Below are 17,933 nucleotides of genomic sequence, written 5' to 3' on the forward strand. Positions count from 1 at the left end.
GAAAGTGATTATGTTGACGAAGATCGTCTTTTTGTCAATATAAATATTTTATGTGTGGTAAAAAGTATCATGTAAACCTGCTGTTGACATTTCTTTAACCCATAAAACATATTTTAAAGAGACGTTCGCATATGCCCCGTGGGACGTCATCACGTAGGAAGGGGGGGGACAAAATTTGTAGGGGGGACAGAATTTGTACCTACACCGGCTTCTGATGAAAGGCAGACCTGATGGAGCAACTGCCATACGGAAACATCGCCCTCTACTGTAAGAGAAGACCGGAGAAGAGGAGCCGCCTGCGCACTGCCCCCTGGGGGTAGGGAGGACCTGGCCACCGGCGGATCGAAGATTGGATCCACCAGAAGAGCGGGTTGGAGCAGAGGAGCAGCCTGGCAGGTGTCACCTGTTGGCGGAAAGAACAAGACTACATGCAGATGATGGCCCGGACACAATGATACAGATGAGTCCGCCTCCACACAAGCCAACGGTTAAGCTGCCCAAGTACAATGGACTGGTACCACTTGCGCCATACCTGGCACAGGTGCAACTAACAGTGCGGCATAATGGGTGGAGCAATGCTGAAGCTGTGACCTATTTGGCTCTGGCTTTGGAAGGAAAGGCGACACAAGTGCTTCTAGACCTAGCCCCAGTGGAAACCCTCGACTTCCATAACCTGACCACCGCACTTCAGAGACAGAGAGCAGCTGACTAGTCGCCATCTACAAGAAGGGGAGAATTTGGGCACCTTCGCCGCTGACGTGCAGCAGTATGCCCGGCAAGGCTATCCGCATTTCAATGCTACATCCCAAGAAGAACTAGCACTCCACGCTTTTCTACGAGGGCTGGCACCAGAAAAACTACGACAGCATGTTCGTCTCTCCATGCCTGTGTCCCTAACCGAGGCGCTGAGGGAAGCTGAACGAGCACAAGGGATCTTCACTGCTCAACATACACCACCAAGGGCTCCTGGTCCACGGGCGCAGGTCAGGATGTTGGACTATGATGAAGATGTTGAGGAGGTCCGTCTGTCCTCAGTGCCGCCACGACCCAGACGACGACCCCGTCCGACAGATCGATGCCTTCGGTGTGACCAGCTCGGCCACTTCGCAAGAGATTGCCCTGCTCCGACCCCTATTACCAGGGTGGTGGGAAACTGCAGTGGAGTGGCGCAATGAGGGACTGCCCACTCCAAAATCCACTTTCCCTCCAAGGCAGATGGACATTGGTTGGACGTTGTGGACATACACAAGGATTGTACCTGTACTGCCAACTGGATGGTCAGCCATGTCAAGCCTTGGTGGACACTGGGTCCACCATCTCCTTGGTCCGTCCAGGCACCCTCCTTGAGGCAAATAGCCGAGTTTCCGAAATGTGGGCCCCAACCAACACCCAATTGATGTCAGTAACTGGAGAAAAGTTTTATATTTTAGGGAATAAGTGGAGCTCAAGTCTAGTAGGGAGGAGAAGGCACAGCCTGATCATCGGAGGATGACAGCAGCAGTTCGAGAGATGCCAAGATCTTGTGCTCCACAACCGGCATTAGCACCAACCCTACCAGCTTCTTCCTCTGCAGAGACTGCGGAAGCCATCCACCAACTTTGGCAGCGCAGTAGTGACGGCATGGAACCTCAGCAAGGCCAGCAGTTGAAATGTCTGCTTGATGATTATAAAGAAATTTTTGCTGCCAGGGATGAGGACTGTAGGCAGACTGGACTTGTCCAGCACGCTATTGAGACTGGTAACGCTCAACCCATACGTCTATGCCCCCATCGGTTAGCCCTCTCCAAACGGAAGGTCGCAGTTGAAAAGATCCAGGAGATGTGCAATGCTGGAGTAATTGAACCATCAGATGGGCAGCCCCCGTTGTCTTGGTCAAGAAGAAGAACGGTACTTGGAGGTTCTGCGTGGACTATCGGCGCCTGAATGCAGTCACCAAGAAAGACTCGTATTCTCTTCCTCGCATTGATGATGCGCTTGACAACATTGCTGGGTCCAGTTGGTTCAGCTCCCTTGACCTCCGCAGTGGATACTGGCAGGTGGAATTGGCCCCGGAGGCAAGACCAAAGACAGCCTTCACCATTGGACAAGGACTGTGGCAATTCCGGGTTATGCCTTTTGGACTCTGCAATGCACCTGCTACGTTCGAGCGACTGATGGAGAGAGTTCTGGCTAACGTGCCCTGTGACCGCTGTGTGGTGTACCTGGATGATCTGCTGGTGCATGCCGCTGACTTCGACAGAGCCCTGGCTAACCTAGGTGAGGTTTTCACGGCTATACGTCAGGCTGGGTTATGGTTGAACCCTGCAAAGTGTCATCTGCTGACCAGAGAGACTGAGTTCCTTGGCCACATTGTCAGTACCCGTGGGTTCGCCACCAACCCAGAAAAGATAGCTGCAGTTCGTGATTGGCCTACCCCTGCAAATGTCAGTCAGTTGCGAAGCTTCTTGGGTCTGGCTTCGTACTACCGACGGTTCATCCAGGGTTTTGCCTCCATTGCCAGCCCACTCCATCGTCTCACAGATAAGGGCAAAACATTCAGCTGGCCGTGGTCCTGGCCCTGCGTCAATTCCGGCCAAGCAAGGTAATCACTTCCTTCTTCGAACTGACCATGCTTCTCTCACCTGGCTCTTGAGTTTCAAGAACCCTGAAGGTCAAGTGGCTCGATGGCTGGAAACGCTCCAAGGTTTTGACTTTGAGATCAAACACCGGGCAGGAAAGCTCCATGGAAATGCTGATGCCCTCTCACGTCGCCCCTGTGCTGAAGCTGAGTGTCGGTACTGTTGCCGACAGGAAGAACGGGACCATGTGGCACAAAGGGTGATATCGGTGTGCGCCAGCAGCGGGGAAGAGGATGGGTTGGAACTTACACTTCCAGAGCTGAAGCAACAACAGGCCGGTGAAGGTTGCGTTGGAGGCCGGACAACGTGGTCGGAGGTGTCGGCTTTAGGACCCGAGACGAAGGCATACCACTACCAATGGGGCAACTTCGAGGTCCACACTGGTGTGATGTACCGGAAGAGACCTCCTGCAGCTCATGGTGCCCAAGGCTCTCCGGCCCAAAGTTCTTCAACTTGTCCACGGCTCGGTGGGGGCAGGACACTATGGAAATACAAAGACCCTACATCGCCTTCGGAGCCGGTTCTACTGGCCAGGATGCAGACGAGATGTGGAGCTTTATGTCCACTGCTGTGATGCCTGCACTGCCCAGAAGGAGCCAACACAGCGGTCCCATGCCCCACTCCAACAGTACTTGGCAGGGGCTCCGATGGAGAGAGTTGGAGTGGACATTCTTGGTCCCTTTCCGGTGTCGGACTCTGGCAATCGCTATGTCTTGGTGGCCATGGATTATTTCACCAAGTGGCCAGAGGCATACGCAGTACCAGATCAAAGTGCCATCACAACAGCAGAGAAGTTGGTGGACGAGATGTTAGCTCGGTTTGGAGTTCCTGACGAGCTCCACAGTGACCAAGGGCGAAACTTTGAGTCCCGGGTGTTCCAGGAGGTCTGCAGACGGCTGGGGGTGAGGAAGACAAGGACCACACCGCTCCACCCACAGAGCGACGGTTTGGTGGAGCGATTTAATCGCACTCTTGCCACTCAGCTTGCTATCTTGACGAGTGAACATCAAAAGGACTGGGATCGTCACCTACCCCTGGTTCTGTGGTCATACCGATCTGCTGTGCAGGAATCCAGCCAATGCACTCCTGCTGCTCTGATGTTTGGGAGAGAGCTGCGGACACCAGTGGATTTGGTATTTGGTGCCCCGCCAGAACCTGAGATTCCTGGAGGAAAGGAGATGGATTACCTCCGCAGACTGAAGGACCGACTACAGGTGGTACACGACTACAGTCGGCAGTCTCAAGACAGTGCTGGCGCCCGACAAAAGAGGACCTATGATACACGCTGCCGAGGGCGTGCCTTTGAGCCGGGAGACAAGGTGTGGGTTTACTGTCCGGTCCGCAAAAAGGGAGTTTCCCCTAAGCTCCGCAGTCACTGGCAAGGACCTGGTGAAGTAATTGACCGCTTGTCTGAAGTGGTGTATCGGGTGCGGCTGCCAAACAGAAGACGCATGGTGGTACTGCACCAGGACAGACTTTCTCCATACCGTCCCCTGAGTCCTTCCCCAGCCAGTTGTGATGTTCCTGAAGATGGCACCTTGAGCTCCATGGACCCTTACTCTCCATCTACACCTGTCGCACCTAGACGGCCTGCCCGACAGCATCGGCGACCTGGGAGGTTTAGAGACTTTGTGCTAGATGTTGGGGTTGTCGGGGACGACTGACCCCTCAGGTGGGGGCTATGTAGCGACTGGTGCATTATGGGTCCTCAAGTTCGGCACCATGACTGAGAGGTGTGGGAGAATTAGTCTCTCTCCCCATGTTTTACATGTTACACAAGCCTGTACAGTACTGTCAATTAAAGTCACCTGTCTGTGGCATTGTGGAAAAGACGCCCTTGTTCTCTTTGCCTGACGCTCACTGAAGCTCGCTACACTACTATAACATTTGAAACATGTGAGTAAGGCAGGAGAGTTGGGTTTTCACATCAATTTTAAAATGGTATTTGCTATTCAATATGAATAAGTGTTAAACATGATTTTCTTCCTACTCTTCTGATAGTGAACATTGTATAAACACTGTATAAACTTGAGTGCTTATTGAATTTAAACACATCTGAAGATGTGTATTTGTATGACGAGTGAATTTTATCACAAAATAGATCAAAACTCCTAAGAAGTTAAGCATAATCGTAATGAGCTTGGGCAAAATAGGACTAAAAAGATATCAAACTGACTCTTAAAAGTCAAAATCATTCAGAAGGATGCTCCTCTCTTGAAATTGCTATTCAGGTATTGGGGCATGATCAAAGAACCATCAAACATTTTGGTGGTAATGGTCAACAGGGTTGCAAGAAATGTCTTGAAAAGAAAAACAAAGTAATTGCATATATTTGAGTAGAACAAACGTGACGCTAACAGGAAATCATTATCCTCATGTCATGTCCTGTTACCTCAAGTATATTCCAGAACTGCATGCTACCTGGCGTGCCAAGAAATAAAAGGTGTTCAGACAAGGTAAGGTAAGGTAAGGTAAGGTAAAGTAAGGCAGGCTGAAACCCAGCTACATCTGAACAAGACACAGTTGAAATGTCAAGACTGGGCTCAAAAATATCTGAAGTCAGATTCTTCAAAGGTTTTTGAACTGATGAGATGAGATTGATAATGGATGGAATCGTGACTGGATCAGTGATGGCCACAGAGCCCTATTCAGAGTCCAGCAAGGTTGACGTGGCATACTTGCACGGGCTGGTATTCAAGGTGATCTAGTTGGACCTGGTTGACAAAGGACTCAAAACCGACTTTCTTTAAGCAGTGGTACAGGAAAAAGTTCTGCCTCTCCAAAGAAGACTGTTTTCTATGTAGGACATCTGTAGAGGCGAGCACTGTAATTGTTCTAAATGAAGCCTCAGGAATACGACTTCCCTAATGATTGTGCACACAGCTTAACAAACAAACAGACATTTACAAATTACTAGAATTAACAAATGAATGTGCTGTAGAAAGCAGCAGTTAAGAAGAGACCAGTTACATGTGGTCGTTCAATTAAAAGATATATATTTGAATTTGAAGAATGAATGTAGTTTAGTCTAAAATGATGCTCCCTTTTCAGTTTTTAACAATTATTTTGTCACGACATGTAAAAAGTAATGTCTATTATCTTTACACCATTTCATGGCTCTGCCTAACCTATCTTTAGTTACAGTGGTTCTGCTTTTCTATTGCTTATATTGTGTATAATCTTGTTTTTTCTTCTTTTTACTCTGTAATGACACCACATGTTGTTTTAAAAGACAACACTGGCAATACAAGTTTCTGATTCTGATTCTTGTTCTTTAATATTATAGTAATATGGACATGAAACTTTACTTTGATGCCACTAGGTTAAACATATTTGTTTTATCTGGGAAAAGAAACCAAAGTACTGATGATTTTAGGCCTTTATTGTAATTATGCATTATTAATTTAAACTTTTCATTTTGTTGTTGTTTATTATTTTTGTCTCCAGATTATCTTCATGACGTAACTTCATGGAGCAGAGAACAATATTTGAGCGCTAACAGCTTGCATCTCCAATCTTACAATGTGTTCTATTCAAAGTCTGTACACAGATGTTCTTGAAGAAACATCAGCATCTTCCTCCAGGAATCTTCCTGAGCACAACTATGAGGATGTGGTTCCCCACCCCAGATCTGCACACCTGCACACACAAAACCAAAGCATCAAAATAGTGCGGTACTCTCCCGAGGTCTCTGTGGACTCACCGACGCCCGGGGCTACCGTGACATTTCCAAGAGGCATATACGGCGGGTATAAGATGTGTCCAGCTTTTGGATATGACAGGATCTTCACTAAATTTCCCTTCCCAGCCTTTTCCATCATCTCTTTAATCTAGAAAGAAATGAACATCAACAAGCGTTATTTGGGCAGTTATTATATCAGAAGTTACTGTGTGGTTCTGAAGAGTTACATGTTAAGGAAACAAAAAAGTTTTCCTTTTTTTAATAGAGAAGCAGAGCCCTCACCCTAATTCAATGGATGAATTAAACGATGCGCGAGGTGGATTAAACCAACAAACACAATTATATCACTTAGACAACATGACAAGCTTTTGAGTCCAAACATTTAGTAGAAAAAACTCACATCTTCTGCTGCTTCCTTACAAGGAATGCCCAGATCATCCTCACCAACAACCAAGAGGAGTGGGCATGACACTCGCCCCAACTACTCAAATAAAAACAGTATTAAAGAACATTTAAAATCATTTGTCGGTGATAACAAAATGACTGAGACTCACATCCATTTTGAGCTTGGGATCCGTTGGAATAGGCAACAAGGTATCACGCATCACAATCACTTTGGTCTCTTTGTTGACAGAGTTTCTCATTACCCTGAGAAGAAACACACAACCCAGAAAAACATTCAAAATTCTTCACTTAATGTATAAAGCACATTATTATGTGTGTAGATATTTGGACTACTTACTCAGCAGTATATGATCGTGCTTCTGCCAATGTTTTGTTGGGTGGTATCATGTGCATTCCATTAACACACACTAAACACCGGGGCTATGGACAGAAATACACAAAATTTGCTTTGTAATTACAAACCAAATATAATGTTTGAATGTTTGTTCAGATTTATTTGTACTGTTTTCAACATCATTTCTAAAAAGGCTTACCTTGACAACCTCAGAGTATGCTGCCACTTTAAACATTATGACGTTGCCAAAGCAATGACCAATGATGCCAACTTGGCTGCTGAGAACTTGAGGATGCCTCTGAAGGATTCCAAAGGCTTTCTAGTGGATAGAAGTTTCCAAGCTGTATTATTATTTTACATTTTGTCAAAACACATCTAATCAATAGACTTTACTTCAAAGAAGTCGAGTTCCACCATCTCTCGTGTTCCTTTAGTGATCTCTGGATTAATATAGTTCACAGCAAGGGCGACATAGCCATGAGAGCCCAGCAAAGCGGCTCGATACTCAATCATCCCGCGTTCATGACCCCACAGATCCATGATGCCGGGAAAAGGTCCAGGTCCTGTAAAAAGAACCGAAGAAAGTAAATTAACTAATTAATGGTGTTGAACATTTTAATGTGCTATATGTTCTAAGGGGGTCAGATCTTTACGCTTCAATAAAAAGTTCGAGTTTCACCTTTTTTATTTAAGTCCCATAAAATAGAAACACTAGCACTTATCCATTATTAAAGCTACAACTAAAACAACAGATGAAGTGATGACACTAAAAGTACAAAAGTCGCCTCAAAGCCTGTTACCTGGGGGTATGAATAAGGTTCCATTGACACCATCCTCGTTGATCTCAACCATACGAACCCCAGGGGCAATGTTCCAGCGCTCCACCAGCACACTGGCCAGTGGCACTAAATCCGCAAAGCCTGCACTTTGGTACCCAGAGTACAATGAGATTGTAACTTTCATGGGGATTTTAGGATCCAACTTTCGCAATCTAAGAAAGAAAAAAGATTGGAATAAGTATATAAGACCTTAACATCACAAGACCCTTATACTTACGTGGCCCCCAATTTGTTGCCTTTAACCCCTTGGAGGCTCCACAGTAGGCCCATAGGCTCAACACCAAAATAGGTCCCACCCAGACTGGGATCCTCTGACACTGGAAATCAATAGAGAACTGTGAAAAATGAACATCAACAACATCAGCTAAAATTTGAAGACTTTACCATTTACTTGTCCGGACATGTCTGTGCAATAGTGTGCAAAGGACTCCCAGTTATAACCACCTTCACAACAATGAGTGGCATAAAGAGTGGCCTTGGAAAATGGTGGGGCATTCTGGACCAAGACGGCTATCTTCTCATCGATAAGTCCTCTGGATGGATGGACCGACAGCTTCACTGAACCCTTTTTTTTATCCATTCTACCTGGCAAAGAAACAATAATGACGATTAGGAATAAGAGTAGAATTCAAGTTATGTTTTCTGTTCGAGTGGGTTAATGGATTAGAAATATTTATTGACAAGTAATGAGTGAGATTACTCACAAAATGTTCAGAATATATATTAGTTATCTACATGGCAGACCCAGAAGTGTGATCTTATATAATCACTTGAATCACTTTTGGTAAGACTTTAATAACAACCAGAAACACAATCCTTGTTAAAGCCACTGACAGGTAATATTATAAACCAATGCTGCTTGCTTGTTTACCATATCATTTTATAACCAAAAAAAAAAGAAAAACAAATAAAAGACATAGTTGACATTTAAATAGGCTCGGTAAATAAACATCTTAGAATAATTTCCCTACAAATTATAATGTTGATCTGTATTAAATAAGCTGAGCATCCTATCCTCAATAATTATTTGGTGATATAAACATTTGTTTTATTCATCTAAACCATAAACTTCTTTTTGTTAATTCTGTTCAAAAAAGGAAAAATCATGTACAAGTTATTGGTGCATTTTTCTCTTTGTATTTGACACGATGACACTGGTTTAACAATTCAATGCTTTGTCGTATAAATGCAATTTTCACTTAATTGTCTCAAAATTGATACTTATAATGACAACACAAAAAAGTAAAACATCAAATATCGTTACCTTTATGACGTATATATTATTAAATAACAATAGTTTTAATTTCAATGAGAAACATTTAAAAAGTAAATGTATCTGGTGGCACGAATACAATTATATTCAAATCATCCTAACTGATCCTCCCATGTTAATGCTCCTTACATTATGTGCTTGATTCTTGTATCCTAGTTGTGTTATTATCCTTCACTGTTCTTTCTCAGGGTCGAATTTTACTTTTTTTTAGTGTTGCACTTTAATTCTTGCTCCATTCTCCCACTCGTTCTGACAGACAAACACTGACCTCTGACATACAATGCTCTTGTAAGAGATCTAGAAGCAAAAGGATGCTCTGTACCTTACTTGTTCTTCAGTCGTCTCTCCTCTGGGTGAAGATATTGAGAATGTTCCTGTTCCTGAAACACGTTGTTTAAATGCAAGCTGCGAAATTTGTGAGCTGCCCCTCCTTCGTATTAGTTTGATTTGACTTTACACCATCTCATGGCTCTGCCTATCTTTAGTTGGTTTGATATTATAGTAATCTGGACATAAAAGTATACTTTTGTACCAACCTTTTGGTTCGTTGGGAATAAAAATAGTTATATATACAATTCTAATCACTATGTTCTAGAATCATATTCAAAAACAGTTTCCATCTGAGTAGGTCGATGTGTTTTGTTCCATTAGCTCCGTAATTTATATTGCCAAAGAAAGGAACAATATTTATACTCTTGCCTTGTTTAATACAAATGGATAAAAATAATTGAAAATAAATAACAAATAAATATATCGAAGAGAATAAAATAAATAAATAAACTAAAAGAAAATAGACAGAAATAAATATCATAATATCAACTTACTAAACATTAATAAATAATTAAAAAACGGGTAATTTAAAAAGAAAATGTAATTATTAAATCCATAAATCTTTAATTGCTGGATGATTGTGTGAAACATTTCAAATGAGCTTCTACTCACAATGGCAAGATAAAGTCCTAAAATGATTAATTATTAAACAGATTTTGAGGTTGATTATTTAAAAAGAGAATATTATATTGAGAAAAGGGAAAATGCAATATCCATTTGGTGAATACCGTAACAGTTGCATGTTCCTTTTCAGAAATAAACAGAGTGCAAATATTGATAATAAATTAAAATACAGTTTGTCTTGTAGGGATAACTAGTGAAAACAAATATTTGTTTCATGAAATTTACATATACAAATCTAAAACTGGTTGAGTCAAAATTGTAGCTAATTAAACAGTTGACATTGCAATTGTGAAATAATAAGGAATTCAAGAAAATAAAAATTAGAAACTCATATCATTGACACAGTCATTTGTAGTTACTCCACATTAAGAATAACTTGTAATCTTAATTTAATGTCCATCTTTTTCTCTATGATCTGCTGACTTTTCTTTTCCCCTTAACAATTATTTCACCTGTCACATAGTCAACGTATGATGAGACCAGAACAACATTTCCAATATAACACAAACTAGTGAAAAGAGCAATTCAATCTTTGGAATACGACTTAAACAAAATGGCTTTTGTTATAGTCTAAATGAGTCGGAAACCAAGTGCAAGTGAGAGTGAACAGCAGACACTGCACTGCAAATAAAATAGTCCAATATCTCTTAATGTCCAAAACATCCAAAAACCAATGTGCCCACTGAATCAGGCTATAAAAGAAGTAACAAAAGGAACGAATAAGTAAATAAGTAAGTAATTACTATTTATAAAGTGCTTTACCAGACCAGGGTCACAAAGCGCTTAAAGAATCAAAACAATACCCAATAAAATATATACTTAAAAGGTCAAGATTATACCGAGACAAACATAGGAGTCTCAGAAAATCAAGGAAAAACCCGAACAAATAAAACAGAGCTACAGAGTTCTGAATCAACTGCAGGCGAGACAGCTCCTTCTTGTTAAGACATAAATACAAACTGTTACAATAGTCCAGGCGAGAAGACACAAACGCATGGATTACAAACTCCAGATCATGTTGTGACAACATTTTCCTAAGCTTAGAGATTTAGAGGCTCAGTTTGACAGACTGACCTAAGTCACCCAAGTACTGACTCAACCCTGGAACCTTATCATCAGGAGCAATAACCAAAGTTTCAGTTTTGTCCACATTTAGCTGCAAAGTGTTTTCACTCAGCCATTGTTTGATTTCTAGCAAACAATTGACTAAACTGTTCAGCCTCTGGTGCGTGACGTGGAAGAAAAAGTGTCCCCCTCCACACTTTGGGTAAAATGATATTCCGTAATGCTTGTTATTATTGTTATTATTAACACAATATTAAGCTAATTTAAAGCAATAAATTAAATACCTTCCCAAATGTGTCAATGTCCTGCATGGGACACACCGTTATTTAAAGCTACATTATTTGTAGCTTACAACATGCCGAATATTACGCTTGTTATTGCGGTACAAGGGTAGTTGTTTCCTCGAATAACCCGACCTCACAACATTAAACCTTCACAAAAGTGAATGTGTCAAATGTATACGTCATCTTACTTGTTGACTGGTCTCATCATAAAGACTACACATTATAACACACTTTTACTCACCTTAAACCGGACAATGCTCTTAGATAAATACAAACACACATTATTCAGAACATAATTTATCTTCTTTTAATGAATTAATATTCTATTACTGTTGGTCTTCCAGGTAATAATTAGAACGGTGACGGCACATTAGCGCCCTCTCATGGCCAGAAGCCAGAGGACCTGTTTTTCTTATATACTTCTTAAGCAAATAATCACAGACACATATTTGCCTGTTTCAGGATGACATTTGCTATCCCATTGAATCCGGACAGGTTGGAGAAGTGTTGGTTTAACTAAAAGTTTTCCATTATTTTAATCACAAACGACTAAACTACGACTAAATATTTTGACTGTACCATGGCGCTCCCTAGTGGTGACATGGACACATCTATTATGCGGAAATCTGTTTCTTGCACAAGTAATAAAAAGTTAATCGGTTATTATTTCCTGCCATATCACTTTGAAAGCCAGGCATCTCAGATCTTCTCACATTTTGCACAGTAAGTTTATGCGTCTTTTGACTTCACTAACGTTTGCATTGTTCCGTGTAGTAACGACTGAAATCACAGCAGTTCATAAAATACATTATAACTTAAAAGCTTCATCATTTCATGTATGTCGTAACGTTAGAACAGGTCAATCTGAGAAGGTATATTTTATGAACTAGCAATACAAACCAAAGGCAGTTTTGTAGGCCAATATATTTTTACGGTTGTTCATTTAGTTCGTTTGATGATTTGTTTTTATTATAACTGTCTGGCATTAAAACCACACTTTATTTATGCAATATAAACTTCTCTTGATCCTCAGACTTTGCTCCAGATAAAAGTTAATCATTACTCGTTTATCACGATGCAAAGGTCAACTTTGATAGAAAAATGACAACACAACAATCTGCTGCAGCCCTGACAATGTTCTCTAAAGTAGTTTCATAGTAGTTATGATTGCATTGTGTGTAACCAACAATTACAATGGTTATAGTACTTTTGATTATATAATACATTAAAGATGAAGAGTCCATCATAGATGTTTGATATGTCTTGGTAGGTTGCTTGGAGACGGAAGCTAAAGCTCCAGGATGGATCGGAGGCAGTGTGTGAAACTGTCCGTCCATCCGTCAAGAGGACTTGCAGATGAAAAGTTTGTGGTCCTGGTCCAGAAATGTTGGCCAGGTCGTCAGCTCACCATTCACGCACTTCACCACTGTGAAGATGGAAACAGCTGGGAAGCTTTTGGACACTACGTGTCTGATGCTTTCGGAGCAGTCCATGGTAATATGTTTACTGTAAAATAAGCAAACATGACCTACAAAAGACATGTTTTTCCTGATGCTTCACAGTTTCTGAAGATCCCTGTCTTGGTGGGACTTATTCTGGAGTGCAACCAATGGGTTTGTTGTGGAGCATGAGGCCGGTTCCAGGAAGCAAACCTGGTCTCAGGTATAGTTTGAGACACCTAATAAGGTTAAACAAAAAATAAAAACGCATGATTGTTGCTGTTGCCTTTATCAGATTGAGAAAGAAAAATGTCCAGACAGTGATGGAGGTGACAATCTCAGTGTATCCGGGTCATCAAACTGAAGGCTTTCTGGAGAAGATGAAGCTTGCCAGTGAGTTGGTGGAGCGTTGGTTCCTGGCCCCAGGGGTCCGCAGGATCCCTGTCACAGATTCAGACATTACAGGGACGCTTTTCCTACCCTCAGGTAGGACCAGATAATTTTCTGACTATTTTGTTGGGAAGCCTGCTCTTGTTAATAACAAACAGACCCAAAGAAATACTTATATACTATTTACCGGACAATATTAATAGAATTTTGAAGTTAACTCTTGGTAAATGATAATTTATTGTATGCCCCTTATAATTATAATAATAATAAACATCATATTTATTTAGTGCTTTTTTGGGACACACAAAGACGCTTTACATTAAGAAGAATAAACATTTTTGATAACAGAAGGAAAGGGAAGACTATTAAGAGTAGGCAATTTTGAACAGGTGAGTTTTTAGGAGTGATTTGAAAGTCTGCCCATAGCTTTACTTAAGTTGTGTGAATTTGAATGACACACTGACAAAAATATACATGTTTGAATACAATTACAAATCACATACCTTCCCCCATTTTGTATTATTAACATATTTGTACAGCCACCATAATATCTGTTATAATTTACAATCTATACACTCACAAACTTAGATTAATTGGTTGTTGTTTGATTGTACTTGTTCTAAATGCACTTCAATTTTCTCATAGTCCCTGCTTGGTTTTTTATAGCTGAAAATCCTTCAAACATAAGGAACACTGTGATCAAAATACAAAAACAAAATACTGCAAGCTAAAAATGAATTTTTACACATTCTTCTTATTAATCAAGTCATAGTTAAGACACATTTTTAGCTTAATCATTCAATATTTATGTTGTGCAACCATTTACAATTACAATAATAATTTCTTTCTATCTACTTTCACCGACACTAAAGTGCAATTATTTAAATCATGATAAATAATGAACACATTACCTTAAACAGCAGATTCAAACTTATTTCCGGGCAGAGCCCAGCTCCTTACCGGCTGCCAGTTGGGGGTTGTAGATAATCAATTCTGCTTGTTTTTCTTATCACGGCAATTTTTGAGCCAGTGTCCACTTGGAATAACTTTACAAGCCGTCCTCAGTTGTTGTTCCTCACTTCCTGTGTGTCCTCTTTAAGGTCCCGGGTGGAATACGACAGCTGAATTGGTTCCACCCACCTACTTGTGTGCCTTTTAATTTTTAATTTTGGTCTTCAATCCTGTGTCCTAGTTTGACTATTTGGCTTTGACACTTAATGATGTTTATAGTATTTCACTTTGCATTTAATTAGTAATAACATTGTACTCTCAGTGCTAACCTTTACATTGTCCAAGCCTTTTTTGTTCAATACCAAATAACATTTAACTGTTTATTAATAACTTGTTTGTAATTAACTATATGTTTGTTTCACTTTCTTTTTTTCGGTTTTAAAAGCAGTTTGTTGTTCATATCGCTAATCGTGGTCAACACATTCTTTCATTCTTTTTGAAGGACCCGGGCCTTTTCCCGCAGTCATTGACCTGTGGGGGGGTCGTGGTCTGTTGGTTGAGTACCGATCAGCGCTGCTGGCCTCTAATGGTTTCGCCTCTCTCGCCCTTGACTACTTGACTCCCAAAATCACTCTGGAAACTGGCAAGATGGTCGACAATAAGTACTTTGAGGTAATTCTCATGAGAGACAGGTTTTAACGATAACTTTTGAAATTGTGCTGGTTCTTATTTGGTGGTTCAAGAATGAACTCAAAATTTGTACAAAACCAAAAACTGGAAGAAATGGAAGTGACTTTGTTATCAACAAAGACATTTCCCACAATGAATAATTAATACCAGAATGAAAAAATGACTACATAAAGACTACAAGTCCCAAACACTGGATTTCATCATCACTTTTTAAACCTTTGATTTCAGAAAGCCTTCCAATTCCTGCAGAACCATCCTCAGGTGCTCGGCACCAAGATCGGCATGATCGGACTTTCTTTTGGCACCAGTATGATACTTAAGTTGACAGCTTTCTCCAAAATCATAAAGGTGAGAAGGTTAATGACTGTTGTGTTCTCATGTGTCTTGATAGTTCTGAGAGGTCTCAGTGAAAGTCTGTCTTTTATATAAACGCATGTGCATTTCTTGTTCTTTCAGCCTGCGTGTGTGGTTTGTATTAGTGGAAGTCATGTTCAGGAAGTAGAAGGGTCAGTGGAAGAATCGTTTAAGTATTATGAGAAGTAAGTTGTTCCATCTTTAAATCGTTACATTTGAATTACCTTTGAGCAGAAGCTTGTTTTTGCTAGTGTTTTCCTGAATACTACCAATATGTTATGTTAGTTTTACAGGCTGTTGTATTTTTTCACATTTTTAAGTTTTGTTGATGCTTCTCCAATAGATGTTCCAACTTTGCTGCTCCACAATCTTGTAAATTAGAGTTTTTAGAGGCAGAATAAAGTGAATAAAGTTCATGTAATTTACATGCTGCTCAGCAATAACACTGCCCAACATTAGCCTATATCAAAAAACCTGTTAGTTCAATCTTATTTAAAATTTTGTGATGGATAGATAGATAGATAGATAGATAGATGATACATTTGCCAGCTATTTAATAGAGTCACACCTCATGTTTTAAGTAAAATCCCAAGTGAAAGATTCAAATGTTTCAAATCAATATTTTCTGAAGGCTGAAGGCTGAAAAAGAAAACAATACTTTCAATCATTCTGGGTATGTTGCACTTCGCTGTCTCTTTTTTTTTTTTTGTATTATTTTATTTTTATTTTTCAGAGAACAAGACAAAACACACAAACAAGAAAAAAAAACAACTAAACAAAACAAAAACCACATCACCCCACCCCCCTCAAAAAAAAAGAAAAAAGAAAAGTAAAAAAGAAAAGGAACAGCACTTACAAAACAATATTTGGCAATCCAGTCAAACACTTACAAAAAACATTTTAGGAGTCCATTCTGTGTGCTGAAATATAGTCCAAGAAAGGCTGCCCTGTCTCTTTTTTTAAACAAAGAAATAGTCAATCAAGCTTAAATAAAACTGAAGTAGAATAGAATGAAGAGGAGATAATAAGAGTAAATATGTTTCAGTGAAATCAGCGTTTTACTTTATTATCTATTTTCTAAACAGGAATATTTCAAAGACCCGGTATAACGAGTCAAATGAAGTTATCTGGAGAGACTTGCTACTTCCTATTCCTACAGACCCTGCATTTAAAGTGGATGTGAGTCCAAAGTTTTGCGATTTTCTTATCAACTTTATCTAGTTTATTATAAATCAATATCTGAAGGTGACTTGATATCGTTTGTGTGTTATCTTATTTCATTCTTTTATTCATTACTGACACCACAAAACAATCATAGTTGTGTTTACAAAACTGGCACTGAAAGTATCTGATTCTGACCCTGAATGTGTGGTCAGATGGGAAGAATCCAGTGTCCTGTGATGTTGGTGGTCGGAGAAGACGATCAAAACTGGCCTGCAATAGAATCTGCACAAGACGTGAGTTCAATCATGTTGTTTTCCCCCCTCTCATGACTGAATACATTTGAGAACGAAATGTTCACTACGTGGTAAAACATTTGTATTACTAGTAAAAGTGTTTCATGTTTTTGGGCTCTTCAGATGAAGGATATGATGGAGCGAGCTGGGAACAGCCACTTACTGACTATTCAGTCGTATCCAAACACGGGTCACCTGATTGAACCTCCGTATTTTCCCCACATCCGAGTCAGCAACTTTAAACAAACTGCAACGCTAAAGGGCGAGTTGTAAATAAAGACCCGAGACGCTGAGAGAGGCTTCGTATTGATCTCTTCTTTTCTTGCAGTCATGGTTCTTTGGGGCGGAGAAATGGTCCAACATTGTCATGCCCAGGAAGACGCCTGGAAGAAGATGCTAGCGTTCTTACAGATGCATCTCTACATTTGACCAGTGACACAAGAAGACCTGTGGTTGAAAGAATGAAGATGGAACAAGAACTAAATCAACTATTATCCTGGCTGCTGCCTTGTTTGGAAATCTGTTTATGAATGCATTTAAAGTTCCGATTTATTATTAAGCAAAATTGTGACAAACATTTTCAATGCCCTTTGATGTAAATCACTTTTATAATGAAGGTTATTGTCTGAAAAAGAAAATGAAATGTAAAAGTAGATAATAAGCAGAACAGAGTGATGACCTCACTTCTTATTTATGATTTATGTTTAAATTGTGTTATTAGGCCAAAATTATAGTTCCATTGTAATTCAGCCCCATATTCACCAATAATAATAAAAAACACTATCAAACTATTCTGCTCATGGTTATTGCTAGAAGATAAATATTGTATAGAAAGGAAAGAAATTAACATCATAAAATATGATGACAATAATCTAATGACACAGAATTGTTCTAAAAGATTATTGTTTGTGTTTAAGCAGAATACTGCTGTATTTTGGACATGCAGCTCATATTTAAAAGTGTTACAGTAACAAAGTGGGTGAGAACACCCTTACATATCATTGCTATTTGTGTTTGCAGTGTATCTGGAAGTAGAGATTGTTGACTTACCATGTGGTCCAGGAGCAAAAGGGTTAATGAAGATAATTTCCTGTTTAACACCTGGACGATGTCATCAGTGAGGTCACTAGGCGCTACCATCAGTGAGGGGAAGGAGATTGCGTGAGTGTTTAAAAATGACCAAATATTGTGCAAAGAA

At 40.3% G+C, this 17,933-nt stretch overlaps 2 protein-coding genes and 1 long non-coding RNA gene across 6 annotated transcripts; 1 reads left to right on the top strand and 2 right to left on the bottom strand.

Moving 5' to 3' along the window:
* Window positions 1-5,982: 5,982 nt before the first annotated feature.
* On the bottom strand, window positions 5,983-9,518 carry LOC148072603 (bile acid-CoA:amino acid N-acyltransferase-like). Of its 2 annotated transcripts, none has more exons than XM_087797094.1 (11): window positions 9,474-9,518; window positions 8,263-8,463; window positions 8,096-8,195; window positions 7,840-8,030; window positions 7,433-7,602; window positions 7,239-7,358; window positions 7,043-7,125; window positions 6,855-6,948; window positions 6,701-6,781; window positions 6,322-6,448; window positions 5,983-6,257 (listed from the first exon to the last, which is right to left on the bottom strand). In XM_087797094.1, the coding sequence occupies exons 2-11, from the start codon at window positions 8,456-8,458 to the stop codon at window positions 6,148-6,150; spliced, it is 1,272 nt and encodes a 423-aa protein (XP_087653220.1). In that variant the 5' UTR covers window positions 8,459-8,463; window positions 9,474-9,518; the 3' UTR covers window positions 5,983-6,147. The 2 variants fall into 2 exon arrangements, with proteins under 2 accessions (XP_087653220.1, XP_087653222.1); XM_087797096.1 differs by lacking the exon at window positions 9,474-9,518 and adding an exon at window positions 8,583-8,657 and having other exon boundaries at window positions 8,263-8,459.
* Window positions 9,519-12,131: 2,613 nt separating this feature from the next.
* LOC148072604 (peroxisomal succinyl-coenzyme A thioesterase-like) lies at window positions 12,132-17,526 on the top strand. Of its 2 annotated transcripts, XM_087796949.1 has the most exons (11): window positions 12,132-12,177; window positions 12,725-12,948; window positions 13,017-13,116; window positions 13,189-13,379; window positions 14,737-14,906; window positions 15,153-15,272; window positions 15,381-15,463; window positions 16,364-16,457; window positions 16,655-16,735; window positions 16,859-16,997; window positions 17,064-17,526. In XM_087796949.1, the coding sequence occupies exons 2-11, from the start codon at window positions 12,756-12,758 to the stop codon at window positions 17,162-17,164; spliced, it is 1,272 nt and encodes a 423-aa protein (XP_087653075.1). In that variant the 5' UTR covers window positions 12,132-12,177; window positions 12,725-12,755; the 3' UTR covers window positions 17,165-17,526. The 2 variants fall into 2 exon arrangements, with proteins under 2 accessions (XP_087653075.1, XP_087653076.1); XM_087796950.1 differs by lacking the exon at window positions 12,132-12,177 and having other exon boundaries at window positions 12,219-12,948.
* LOC148072605 (uncharacterized) lies at window positions 13,164-14,373 on the bottom strand. Of its 2 annotated transcripts, none has more exons than XR_015712085.1 (2): window positions 14,244-14,373; window positions 13,164-13,334 (listed from the first exon to the last, which is right to left on the bottom strand). It is a non-coding gene; the product is annotated as an uncharacterized LOC148072605 (long non-coding RNA). The 2 variants fall into 2 exon arrangements; XR_015712084.1 differs by having other exon boundaries at window positions 14,195-14,373.
* Window positions 17,527-17,933: the final 407 nt, after the last annotated feature.

Source organism: Callionymus lyra, chromosome 8, assembly GCF_982586985.1.
Source record: "Callionymus lyra chromosome 8, fCalLyr1.hap1.1, whole genome shotgun sequence".
Taxonomy (NCBI): Eukaryota; Metazoa; Chordata; class Actinopteri; order Syngnathiformes; family Callionymidae; genus Callionymus; species Callionymus lyra.